Source organism: Crassostrea angulata, chromosome 2 (genome assembly GCF_025612915.1).
Source record: "Crassostrea angulata isolate pt1a10 chromosome 2, ASM2561291v2, whole genome shotgun sequence".
Classification (NCBI taxonomy): Eukaryota; Metazoa; Mollusca; class Bivalvia; order Ostreida; family Ostreidae; genus Magallana; species Magallana angulata.
In genome coordinates this window covers 53,861,872-53,876,072 of record NC_069112.1, presented here as the reverse complement: position 1 = coordinate 53,876,072, position 14,201 = coordinate 53,861,872, and the positions used below count along the sequence as shown (strand labels likewise).

The 14,201-nt window shown below is 31.2% G+C and overlaps 2 protein-coding genes across 2 annotated transcripts; both read right to left on the bottom strand.

Annotated features, from left to right (window-relative positions):
• Positions 1–5,257: 5,257 nt before the first annotated feature.
• On the bottom strand, positions 5,258–10,705 carry LOC128170522 (delta-like protein C). The gene is made up of 8 exons (XM_052836305.1): positions 10,581–10,705; positions 9,178–9,405; positions 8,339–8,590; positions 8,010–8,144; positions 7,443–7,577; positions 6,700–6,840; positions 6,392–6,536; positions 5,258–6,061 (listed from the first exon to the last, which is right to left on the bottom strand). Exons 1-8 carry the CDS (start codon positions 10,639–10,641, stop codon positions 5,911–5,913), a joined length of 1,248 nt encoding a protein of 415 aa, XP_052692265.1. The 5' UTR covers positions 10,642–10,705; the 3' UTR covers positions 5,258–5,910.
• A 2,282-nt stretch (positions 10,706–12,987) lies between these two features.
• Positions 12,988–14,114, bottom strand: LOC128170531 (pyroglutamylated RF-amide peptide receptor-like). Its single transcript, XM_052836317.1, has one exon. It carries the CDS (start codon positions 14,071–14,073, stop codon positions 13,015–13,017), a length of 1,059 nt encoding a protein of 352 aa, XP_052692277.1. The 5' UTR covers positions 14,074–14,114; the 3' UTR covers positions 12,988–13,014.
• Between the last annotated feature and the right edge of the window lie 87 nt (positions 14,115–14,201).

The following is a 14,201-nucleotide window of genomic DNA, read 5'->3' as shown; positions in this document are numbered from 1 at the left end:
ACAATGAACAAACGTGTCATGTCACGTGATTATTCTCGATTTATCGAGAAACTAAACTGTATTTGATTTCTAAAGTTAAGACGGCTAAAGACACCGGGCAATTTAATAATATTATTGTTAAATATATATGCTTTTGATTTTGATCCATACACCTTTCCATGTTACATTTTTGTTTTTGATAAAAAAAAAAAACCTGATCTTAAATTATCTGGTGATTCCAATACTTGCAAATATTGAAAATTAATCCGTGAATTTGAAAACGATTTAGAAAGTTAAAATAACGATAACTTTTCTATGAATAAGCCAAATTAAAAGAGAAAATGTAGAAATATCTCCTTTAAAAACATGTTAAATAAACACAATTTAAATGATAACGTAGGTTTTGAAACAAGTTTGTTTTCACGGACCAGTTAAACTGTTATAGATAAGCTTCATTTAAAGTCACCATATAGATAAAAAAGCAACATAAGCTCTAATGGTCAAAGTAATAAACAGTACAACATTAACCTGCAGCACTATAAACATAAAATGACATCACAATTAATAAGTTAGTACAGATACATACAAGACACATATGTCAGATGGTAGCACAAATACATATTTACATGAAATATCTGAACAGGACTCATACATGTATATACATGCAGATATGTTGCATACAAATGTTACATATAGCATGCTGAGCGATGACAACCATGCAAGGAGGCTATAAAGGATTTAAATTGTAGAAAGCTAAATAACACAAAACTAAACATTAATTGATTAATCAATTAATTAATTGGGTTTGATGTTTGTGTATAAATATATTTAAGGTAGTCCTATACTCGACACTAAATGGACTCAATCAATAAAACTTAGCTTTAAATGATAAATATACATTCTAGCAATACATATACAAAAGAAAATATGTATGTTTACATGCTAGTTTGTTTGTTGTCACCTCTCAGACGGGTGTACCCCCTTGCGAAAATTATTAACAATTATGAAATTTGCCAGACGTCCGTTTTTCCTAAAAATAATTACCAATTTTGGGAAAATTAGAACTGAACATACAAAATAGAGTATAAATATCTATTTAAGTCATATTTCATCAATCATTTTGCGCAAATTTTTGTAAGTTAGTACGCTTTATGGACCTGATGTATCAAAATAGAATACAAAAAATGCAATGCTAGTATCGCGTTTGGTAATTTTTTTACTATTTTATGGACTCAAACTTAAATTCATGGTGTTTATTCTATAGATTGATATCTTATAAAAAAGATTTGGTAAAATAAATTATATGTTGACGGATTACTTTTCACGCTATAAGCTCTAAACCAAGTAGACCCTGACGAAAAAAATCCGTAACAATCACATTTTGCTACAGTTTTCTGCCTAGATCTGTCAACAATGTTAGATATCATTCAAACATTAATCAATTGACGGTTGATTAAATTCGAAATAGCTTCTGTCTCTAAATTTAAACCGGTTTTAGTAAAGGAAATACAAAAATTCGGGGGGGGGGGGGGGGTCAAAACAAAGAGGATATAAGCATACCTGAGATCCTGGTTAATTAGAAACTTCGTTTTTTATTTTACTTTTATTAACAGAATCGAGTTTCTCAACATTAAACATTTCTATCTCTCATAGAATACATACAGACCCTGAAACGTACTACTACACCACACGCTCGCTGCACGCTCGCTACCCGCTCGCTAAACGGTTCACACGAAACGCTGAACGGTTTACACGAAACGCTGCACGCTTTGCCCGAAACGCTAAACGATTTACACGAAACGCTGAACGGTTTACACGAAACGATTCTCGCACGAAACGATTTGCTCGCTTTCCACACGCTTTGGACACGCTTTTATCCTGATCGATTCGGGTCCTCTCGGATTTTTACCCTGACTCTGTTAGTAAGAATTAATTTTAAGAAAACACGAAATAATAGAAATACTGATATTAGAAACATATATGTACAGAAGTATTGAATTTATTAATTAAATTAATTTGGTACTTATATTTAAAGCAAAAAAAATTTTATTCACAGAATTCGCCAAAAATATTACTTTTATAAATATATTTATTGCTCAAAAGAAATATCCATGATTCTTATAAGTGTCGTAAATAATAAAAATTCCAGAGAAAAAAGTTACCGTAACACAATATGCAATACCAAAAATAAAATCCGTATGATTACAAACTGAAATCGGTTTTTCAGTATTCGGCGGGATTTGTTTTTTCTTCTCACGTTAATATTTTTATTGGTTTCAGAGAATACGATGTAAAAATACTAACTGTAAATAAACCTGTAATTATTTACATAGATAATTTTGAAAATTATGTAAAATGAAATTAGTCACATAAGTTAGAAAATGCTATAAAACAACTGATTATTTTTTTTTATGTCGAATCATTCGCGTAAATAAATGTTCCGTACATAATATCACAGAAAAAAAATCAATGGATTAAACAATAAAGAAAGTTGTCATTACTATTTCGCATTTCGGAAAGAACAAAAAATAAAAAATGATTTAGATTTTTGTCTCAATATTCGTATACATAACCGGCGCCCCGCATAAAGGCGTACAATATATCTATCATAATTTATTTCAATTAAGTACCATGCATATAGATTCCCATTATAATTAATTGCATGTGTACATTTTAGGAAAATTTCAGTGTGTTAATTACTTGTAGTTTTCCGTTATCAGTGTTTAAATAATTAGAATAATAACTTGTAGAACTATTTTTAATCGGGATTCAGAAGAATTTACTTCCCGCATTTCATAGAAATGAACAGTATATTTTCTTTCTATGTTTACATTTAATTTTGTTCAAATTAATGTTAAATAATCTATCATTGAAATTGTGTGCATCATCAAATACTGATTCCGACAACCTTGAAGTCATTAAATTTCTATTGGCTATTGACAAAAAAAGAGACGCGTGACCATCCAATGAAAACGAATACACAGAGTTTGATTGACAGGTTCAGCCAGGTGCAGGTCTACCCGATGTCCGAGATTATGTGTACTGGTTGTATACAGCCGAATAGTCTCAGTCTTCTTTCAATACGTGTACTTTTCTTTTGTTTGTTAATTAATTAATTTAATTTTGTAAAAATATAAGTATATCATTTCTTATACATGTAGATTTTTTTTACGAGAATATCTCAAAGGAGTTTTGCCAATCACAAACAGTTAAAAGTAATGTTTAACACGAGCGCTTATTTGAAACAATTAAATTGTCAGAGAGTTCCGAATGAAATCTGATGAACGTTTCACACGGTTCTCGCACGCTTTGCCCGAAACGATTTACACGCTTTGCCCGAAACGCTGCACGCTTTGCCCGAAACGCTAAACGGTTTACACGAAACGCTTCACGATTCACACGAAACGCTAAACGGTTTACACAAAACGCTTTTTTGGTGTAGTAGTACGTTTCAGGGTCTGTATATTACCGTACTAATTGCTTATTATTGCCATTGTTTACAACAGCGATGTAGAGCAAAATCTATACCGGGTATCAAAAACGCTTTGTAAAAGTCGAACCAATATTGTAAAATCCGTATTATGACGTAGTGCGATACTCGGACTACTTTAGATAACACGCATGTTTTCTTTTTGTGATCGGCTTCGGCCGATCACTGTTGTGTCCATATGAAGCATCCGGCAAATGCTTCCACATGGGCACACATTCCGCTTGCATAAGTAGTTCTTAAAAAAACTTGAAGCTTTGGTTTAGTATTTATATAACATTTTATTCAATTTATTTCAATTCATTTGCCTTAAGGGATGCAAACATACATTAAATACAGTTCTACCTGTTAATTCAAGAATGCACATTTTGTCCCACGCGTAAGAATTTCGATCGATAGATTCATTCAGTAAATCTTTTTATGATATTATGTCACTTAGGTGATATTATCATACTTATTTTCAGAATGATTTTTACTATCTTCAATCTTTGTTTTAAAGCTCTCTATAAAACTTTAATTTTGGTGGCAAGAATTGCATAATACGGCATGTACGCCTTCCTCTCTCCCTCTAGATCTGCGCGTTGATTTACATTTACCTAGGTACGTAATATTTTTTTTAAGTGAGGGTGAAGGATTAACAAGAACTCTTTTAAAAAAATGAATGAAACCGCTTAGCAACATTTAAAATCCCTATATTCATGCTTTAAGCCGTATGTTGCAATTTTTTATATTTTGTTTGACATATAGTCAAATTACAAGATAAAAAACTACAAAATATATGTTTTAACAAAAATCATTGTGAAATTGTTTTTATTATTTCTATGATTTATTTCTTTTATGTACATGTATCTGGTTGATAACGGAGTTCACATATGCTGATAGTGGATTAGGCATACTTGCAAAATTCGCGATAAGCTCTAAATAAAAAAAAAACAAAAGTTCTGCTCAGGCAAAATAGTTTAAACATTGATAAGAAAAAAACAACAAAAAACACACACACCAAAGAGACGTACTCTTTTTCGAAGTTTTCATGGGGAAGTTTAACACTTCGCTGACATTCAAGTATAACTTTACTTCTTCAGGATATTTAAAACAGCTCCTTTTGTTGATGTTTACTCAAACATGAAGTTCACTGCTTAGTAAAAATACTACATTCCATATTGTAAATTGTATATATTCATTTTTTTCCCATAGAACTAAGAGCTCTCAAAATAAAATCTGTAAATGGAAGTAATATAAAGGAATGCAGTCTCATGCCTTTTGCGGTGTACAGCTTTAAGTACTGAACTATTCTACTAAACGGTGGCAAAAAACAAAACATGTATCATTTTGCTGGATGTGAGAAATGTGCATTCATGAGCAGTTGCTTTCAAAACCTAAAGATACATTTCAATGGTTCACTGAGCTTATAGCTAAACCGACTCAACTTTTTTGTGCACCTGCATGCAAAGAATAGAATCTTCAATTTTACAATAAAAATGTGGCCAAGTAAGTTTAGTTCTTTAAAGAACGATGTATTAAGGTTCTACTGGTGACTTTACGTTTTTCTAAAGATATTAGTGATAAAGCGCAGGGTTCAAACAAGAGGTTTGCATTGACACTGTTTGACGTCATATTCTTTTACACGAGTGTATTTTTGGCATTAAAGATAATAAATAATTATTTAAGCAGGTCTTTATTGATTAAATGCTGTACATCATTATTTGTTAAAATAAGTTTTTACCAACTTAAATGCGACTGAAAAAAGTAGGATATAGAAAATAAAATGAAGAAATGTATTGTCATTTGTTATACAGTTTTCTAAACACAATTTTGATTACTGGACCATTCTACTAAACGGTGGCAAACAACAAGACATGTATCATTTAGCTAGATGTGAATTGTACATGTATTAACTATTGCATTCAATATCTAAAGATAGATTAAGATGGATTACTGAGCTTGTACCTAAACCGACTCTAATTTTAATGTGCGTCTTCATGCTAAGAAAAGTGGAAATAAGTAGAAATGTGGCTAAATAAGTTTAGGTCTTTAAATAACTATGCAGTAATGTTCTATCTGTGAAGCTGTCCCAACACTTGTAATACTGATCATTTTGTACGACAAAATAAACATTTATATTTTTTTTTTGCTATACATATATTATTTACATTATTTGACAAAACATAAAAGGAGAATACATATTGAAGATGAGTCTTTTGTATAAAATGAGATGATAATACTTTTGATATATTATTAATTCCAATATATTCTGTAGCAAACTTTAAGTAACAAATCAATGCACGCTAGGTCTCAATCAAAACAATTTGTCGTAAAACAATTACTCCATAAAACCCATGGTTTTTAGAAGAAAAGGTTAGAAAATCAAATTGTTTTCCTTGTACTGTTGATTAAAATTTATTAATCGTGCATGTTATTATTACTATTTGTATCATAGTGATTGATTATCTGTCCTTCGTAACATTGTGAAGTTCCTGGTAGTTGTCGTCGTGTCGACCAATCACCGAATCGTACCCACTTATATCCTGTGTAAATGCAGTTTCTTTACATCTTTGTTCATATTGTTCTTGTTTCATATGGTTTTCTTGGTCTTTACTGGAAATATAAAATGGTACGTGTTTGTTAATATGTGCATTTATATTGGTTTGATCTGTTGATCTGAAGTGCAAACACCTTTTGTAAAGACTTATTCAATAAATTAATGGAAACAATGTGTGTTAGTGACACAAACCATGATCTGATATATATGATAATTCGTTTATGGAGTCGTATTGATCAATAACATACATGTGAATCAAAATTATGCTATTCGTCTGAAGAAAATTCTACGGCTTCTAAAGATCATGGCGTTCACTAGTTTGAAATATAACTGTGTCTAAGTGTTCTTATTCTATGTATTTTACTTTTAATTTGAAATTCTCTTACCGTATTTTGAAAATGTAGACAACAAGCAGAACAATGGTTACTATGCAGACACATAAAGCTCCCAAAACGATGTACAGTGGTGTACTGTTGATTTCATCTGCTTGATTTTTGACATGACTTTTTCCAACAATTGTTTGCGTTTTAACTGGAAACACAATCATATAGGTAGTGAAATGTTTATTCAACATGTTCTTTTGATATTTATTGATTGACTGTGATTTAAGGTATTTAATTGGATCTTGATATAATACATAAGAATTGTTCAGTTTTTAGGAAATAATACAATACAATGTTAAACGTTAATTTACCTTTTAAACACTGCGCCCCTTCCCAGCCTTCTATGCATCCATCTATACACTCTCCTGTCAATGGATGACAAATTCCTGATGAATTACAGAACGCACTGCATCTCTGCTTACAATGTAACCCATATTCACCAGTACTGCACGCTGTTGTACAACAACACGGATTAGGATATATTTTATCAAGTAATACAACAAATGATTAAATGATCACTTGGATTTAACAGATATATGACACGTATAAGTGCACTGCATCAAAACAGGCTTATAGCGAGTTTTCGGATACTATGCCTTTTTGTGAAGTCCCCGGCTCTTAACAAATCGTTGCGACTTTAACAGTTTTAACGAACTTCGGTTATAACGAATTTACGGATCTAAAGAACTGATTTTGAGTCAAGTAGAGGTAAAAAAGAGTTAAAATTACATCTGCCTAAACAAAGTTTGTATAGTGTTAAACAAAATAGCAGTACTAATTGGATTATTTTTTTAAAAATATCTTTTTAATCCTAAAATTTCCAAACTACTTATTTTAAGTTTCTAAAAAGGTAATATATTTCACGTCACAATGAGCACAAATGACAGTCATATGTAAGAAAACATTTTTTGGAATTTTCTAAAAAAAATAAAATAAATGCGAACTCATCATGCTGATATTAAAATTACGGATCAAGCAAAGTTAATCCACTGGTTTCTAGGACGTCGCTATAACCGAGTTTTACTGTAATGAGTAAGAAGATATTGATACTAACATTGTTCACATTTGTTTCCTTGATAGCCAGGCTTACACTCCTGACATTGTCCAGTCTGAATATTGCACGAAGCACAGTTGACATCAGGGCAAGGCAAGGAACAGTTTAATCCATAGTATTGTGGATTGTCACACCCTTCATGTAAAGTAACGTCATTTATTACACATTTGAATGACTTTACATAAATGTTTCACATACATATACTAACTTGAGTGCTTTTTGGACTGTTTTCGTTCTATTCTTTGCTAACTTGATTTTTAATTTAAATAAGCATTCGTTTACAACAAAAACATACAGCAAAATGATTTTCAAACATAAGGACTAAGAACAAATTATTATCAGATAGAGTAAGGAGTATTTCGTTGAAATAGGCTTTGATATACATAATTCAATAATAAATCATCAATTCTACTGTATCATGAATATATAACAAAAATTGCTGGTATCTAAAATAAACACATTCCTTGTTTCAATTCAGATTCAGACCCATTTTATACACTGTATTTGTTATTTTCTTTTGATTCAACAAAGTTAAACAAAGGTAGCAAATATTTGTATAAGGTTTACTTGAAATACAGTTTAGTCCAAGAAATCCATGTTTGCATTCGTCACAAACACCTGTCTCTAGATGACAGTATTGACAGTCGCTGCTTAGACAAGGAGTCGAACAGTTCTGTCCGTAAAACCCTGGTTTAGGACATCCTGAACATGTAAATATTCTTATTATAGAAGTTTACCTTTTTCCAAGATTTTTTTTTGTATATAAAATTAAAACTAGCCTTTACAAGTAAATCTTTTTTGAAACATTCATGTTTCGATAAGGCCAGAATATTAAAATCAGGTAAGTCATTATTATCATTTATCTAGATTTTATTTTGTTATTGATATCGACATACCGTACACTTCTACTTCACATAAACCGTTGTGTGCCTCTGTAGAATACCCAGACGGATAGGGAGGGTGAGTTCTGTTGTTGTAGTAAATAATATACCTTCCATGGTAAGGGCAGGCAACAGTTATAGATTCTGGAATGGTTGTTCTGGTAAAATTTGTGTCCTTAAAGCAAAGTATTCCGTTTTCTCTACTGGTTGTGTTTGATATGAACACAGAAAATCCAAGGAATCTGGCAGAAAAACCGTTGCTTGAGTCTATCAAAAGTCCATGTTTGTGGTTTAAATTAAACGTTTCTTGAAATGTTATTCTTCATTTGTTTAAATCAAACAGCAATGGTATCAAAACCGATTTTACTATCTTGGAAAACAGATAAACGACGCTTAAAGAATTTCCTCGAAAATATGTTTTCAAGTATACACAATTTTCTCCTATTTTCTTTAGTTAAAAATATATAGCATATCGTGTTCATTTTTTAAATCTTTTTTTTTTCAACGTAATCATTTCTCCCTCCAGAATTTATATTATGTCTAGGTTTTCTCAAAAGTATTATAAAACTTATGGCGACATCTAAAAATTGGATGGGATTTCATATGTTCGAACGGAGTAAAACAAAACAATGGTATGTTCCAATAAATAAATGCATATCAGTGTTTTTCCATGTAAACTCTTAGATATTAATGCGTTCATGGACAAGTAAGTGAGTTTTAGACCAGAAACTTTTAAAATGCCATCTAGTAATATTTCATCAATGAAAATAAACTTGTTAACAAACACATTCCTTTCAATATAACAATACTATTCTAGTACAAAATGTTTTGTAAGGCCTCTGTAAATTACAAACCCCACTGGAAGTTGTCCGTTCTGTATTGTATAGAAATGTGATGTACACTGAGTACCCCTCCAAGGTCCACCCTCCACTCAGCCTCTGATTGGTCCAATGCTGATATTGTACACTGTCCTCCATGAGCAGACAGGTCTGATTTAAGTCCGTCCACTGCTCGATCTGCTCCCCATGAAGGATTAGGGTAGGGATGCAATTGCCAGGCTGTTTTGTTCAATGCTAGGTTTTCTTTGAAAAGAAAATGCCATTCATTTTTTTCTTTGCAATTACATGTAAATGCTGTACCTGGAAAGATCAATACAATCAGTGTAGTCGAGTTATGTTGAAAATATAGAGAATAATACATGGAAAAGTATGTATCACATCCCATACATATATCAACCAGTAACACATATAGTGTTCGAGGGTTAGTTTTGGGTGTGATACCGATTTTCACATGCTTTGTTTTTATTTGTATGTGAAAAGGCTTTCTTATACTTAATCTTAGTTTCCCATCTCAAAACTAGCTTATTTTTGATGCTCAAATGTTTTGTGACTTCATTCATTACAGTACGTTAATTTGATGACATTTTTCAGGTATGCGTTGAATAAAATGGAGAAATCCAACGTACTCCAGATAAAAAAGGTGCAAAAAATATCCGGAAAAGTGTAATAAAGGATGTGATGAATCCTGATATATTCTACTGTACAAAACCTCGTCTTTAGAGTGCCTTTCCAAAAAAAAAAAAAAAAAGATTGCTTTTTGATTTGATCTAAGGATTTGGTGATAAATAATTAAATGCTAAAAAATATCATATTGCATATAAATTGGTTTTTTTTTTTTATGAAATCGAATGATTTACTTCAAAAATCATTTGTTTGTTTGCGTTCATGATGCTAATGTTACATTCTGATCATGAATAATTGATAATTGGAATTTAATTGTACGTTAAAATGACTTGGTTAGATTTGAAAAAAAAATATTATTAAACATGGATTATTTTGATATAACTGAAGATTTCAGTATCTTTCTTATTTAATCAGTTTACCTTCTTAAATAGAGGGACAGCTGCAAACATAAATATCTATAAACTAGCAATTTTTTTTTAAATTTAGTAATTATTTTTTTCTCCAAATAAAATGCATTGCAAATACGTTTACCAAATTTAAACATGTTGATACTATGTGTCTTTCATTAGGCTTATTTTTACAAATGTATAACTACTTGATAATGCACTGGTTGCGTAAAAATAATGACACCTAGTTCACAAACATTCTGTCCATGCACATATTTAGATATATAGTTAACGATGGATAAGATCCTGCAAATATCTGTAGGTCTGTCTTATTTTCAGTTTATACGCTATCTGTATAAAACAAATGCTTTGCAAAGAAAAAACAAGAATTCTGAAGACTTAACTTACCGTATGTTGCTACTAAACAGAATAATGAAGAAAGTATCAACAATAACAAAATAAGAGCCATTTCAAATGTTTCTCGTGGACCAGGAAGTAAGAAATAAATTACGACGACAAACTGTGTCTTAATATCTCGGTCAAATATATTTAAATGGACGTAGAGCATTTCCTTTTGATGTGCACTCATTCATATCATGCAGTAACAATGTATAGACATATCCAATACAAAATGACATTTGACAACATTTTTTTTCTAGGTTTGGTACAACAATGTGTGTTTAAAAAATAATCATTCTGTTATCAACCCGCCATGTACTTCTCAAATTAGCATTTAGGGAAAACCGTTGACAATCAATTTTGAATTGGACTAAGTTGTTATGTCTCTATACAATGCTCTTTTTTCTTGAGAAAAGTTGTATATCCTTAAAGTGGTCATAAGCATTAAGCCCTCTTGAGCGTGTAATTAAGGATATCAATATTTAATTTCTCTTTTTTTTAATTTCAGTTGATCAATGAATCTCTTCTTATCTAAAATGATACCGTATTTTACTATATATGTATCAAATTATCACCTTGTCTCGTGTTTTGATGCATACTTTGAAGTAATATAGAACACAGTTCTATATAGAACACAGTCGCTTTCAAACTACTTTGAACTTTTTTTTTTCATATTTCACTAAGAGTTTGTGAAATGTGAAAAAACTATATCGGTATAAAATTTCGTTCAGTATACTGTTAAGGTCAGACGAAACGCTCCTAAATTTTTATAACTTTTCCAGGAATTTGTTATTGATTTAATACTACTTTGACAAGCTTTCTTGCCAAACAATTAAAAGTACCTTACCATGCATTTATTCTAAAGTTTATAATTTCCTGTATAATCTTTTTACAATAACAAATGTATCTCCAATTGTAGAAAAGCACAAAAAGGATCATAATTACATGTAATATTTTTAAACAAATTTTGGTTAAAAATCAGGATTTTTTTATTGGAACAGTTCATTAAGACAAAATACAAAAAAGATGTCCGAGGGACGTGTCGTCTGACCTTAGGGTAAGGTTAGCGGCTTGCATTATTTTGGGAGTGTACCAAAGTTTCACATCACTTTGTTAACTAAACTTTTCTTTTCCTTTTGTAATTCAAATTAATTTTTGGGAATGAAAATCTGTGAGTTTTCTCCCTGTAGCTGTAAGCTGGCAAATAATATTAATCATTATCTTAATTTATCGCATTGTGTTACTGATTCTCTTACTGGACTTTTATATAAATTGATACTGTAGCAACATATCAATGGTCATCACTGTCAATAGCATAAGACGAGTCGATTAATATTGTTGGTTGTCTGTGCTTACATATATTTCCTTACATCACGATTAATATGCAAAGCTGAATAATGCACACTTAAACGTTTATTATAACAATACCAGACTGCATATACAAATTTAACATGTCAATGCATCCAGAATAACAACTTTAGATCTGATAAATGGATGTATTGAGATTTAAATACACATTACTCATAAGAATGCGTGCGTTTTGTTCATTTCTGATTTCATTTTGATTTTTATTACTTTCTACCTATCGATTTTCAGATACAATACATGTATTTTAATTAATGATTTGTTTCTACAATAGATATTCATTTTAACAATTCCAAAATTTTTCGAAAGCAGTTAACAAGTTTACGCATTATATATAGTTCTAAAAATCGCAAAATTTAATTGAGGCTGAGTCTGCTGGTATATTGTGTAACGATGATTTGATGATTTCGTATATATCTGTGAGTGAAAAGATAACTATTGTAAATAAACACTGTTAAGCTCTGCATGTACAAGAGCTTTTTATCCAACATCAACAACTGAGTCAGAAACGGTTTGATAATGTAATATTGTAATTTAAGACATACAAATTTCTAATAGGATTAGAAATGTGGTTCTGCATACCCTGGTGTGCAAGTACAGACGTATACGTGACTGTGTAAACGGCATATAGAAGGTTGTCCAAAAATTAATATATGCACTTTGCACCCATGTTAATTTATTCATCTTTTTGTCCCTTTGGTACGTTCCTTTGTTGATTTGTTTTTGTTTGTTTGTTTTTTTTTTGCATAGATATAAATCATTAAGCAACAAACAATATTTAGTAATATTCGTTACAATATAGAAAGACAGACAACAAGAAAATTACAAGTATATGTTCGATAAATAAACCATATTTGTATGTACTGTAATCGTCTGAAAAAGATACGCAGGGAAGATGCACATAAAAAAGGTTATTTGACTTCAATGCAAAAGCCTGCATTAAAACCATTTTCATCATTAAATGAAAAATTTCGACGTTCTAATACAGTGACGTTAAAATTTATCATCACAAATAAAGACAAACCGTATATTTAACGATTTGTTTTCCGATAAACAGTATAATTATGATATTTTGTATTCAGAAAGTCGTTTGTTGCACAGCCGATACCAATTCAGGTATCTTTCTTTTGAAAACAAGTTCGAAAAGTTTCCTTCGGAAAGATGTATCAAAAAACCCATATAAAAACGGATTAACAATAGCATTCATAAAATAGAACATCCGCATTGCTAGATAGACATTCTTTGAATACTTGTCACTTTTTCTATCCCAAAAATTTGGATCATCCAGTTCTTGCTTTATTACAATAAATGGCGGTATAAATGCTAACAGCAAACTGAGTTGTAACGTAAAAAACATAAACGTTAATCGATACGTCAAGGAAGTTTTCCGCCTTTGCCTTGGAAGTGATTGCATTGAGTCTTTTCCTTTTCCAGATTCAGTGCTTTCTTCATTCAATTTGTTTCGTCTGTGGTATATATTGAAAAGATGGACTGCAATAGAAATGTACGAAGCAAATACGATAAACAAACATAAGGCATGAAAAACTCCTGTGAATGTCATAATCCCGTTTTCCAATGCTCGTGCATCGTTGTCAATTTCCATACACTTGTACCCAGTAATGTTTTCTTTGTAAATCTTGACAGTTCCGAAAACAAAAAGTGTGGGGATGTTGGAAAGTGCACAAAATATTATGGCGCATACAATGAAAACTCGCAAGTGAGACTTCGTGATTTGATGCTTCGTAATTTGGCAAATTTGTTGAAGTCTGGTCACCGCAATTGCTGTCATGACCATTACAGATTGGCCCAAAATTACCCTTATTGAGTAAATAAAAAGTTTGCAAACCAAGGAGCCTGGAAATGTGACGTGTCTTGTAATCTGCACAATGTTATATGTGGCACTCAATAAAACACAAATCAAATCTATAGTTGCCAAAATTGGTATGAAAAAGCGTCCATGTCCCTTGTTCTTTAAGCCTCTTTGGTATACTATGATAACAGTTGCGTTTCCGAACGTTCCAATCAGAAGGCCAATAGTCAGAAGAACCGTGTTTGGTAAATACAGTTCATTGTAGTAAGAATTCCATTTTTCAAGTGAAAACGTATCGTTTATCGTAGAAACCGAACCCGATTTCATATTGTTCGCTAAGAATTATAAAAACGGGCTGACGATAGTGACAAAATCTGGAGACTGCATAACAAATTATGATTTGTATATGTACTTTCGGAGCATAAAAAATATATTTTATAGGAAAAATAAACGAT

Coding starts and splice junctions, on each gene's coding strand:
- LOC128170531 (XM_052836317.1), bottom strand. CDS start 14,073: ATGAAATCGGGTTCGGTTTCTACGATAAACGATACGTTTTCACTTGAA.
- LOC128170522 (XM_052836305.1), bottom strand. CDS start 10,641: ATGGCTCTTATTTTGTTATTGTTGATACTTTCTTCATTATTCTGTTTA. Junction 8,591..9,177: donor AACGGACAACTTCCAGTGGG/GTTTGTAATTTA, acceptor GACTTTTGATAG/ACTCAAGCAACGGTTTTTCT. Junction 6,062..6,391: donor GTCTACATTTTCAAAATACG/GTAAGAGAATTT, acceptor TTATATTTCCAG/TAAAGACCAAGAAAACCATA.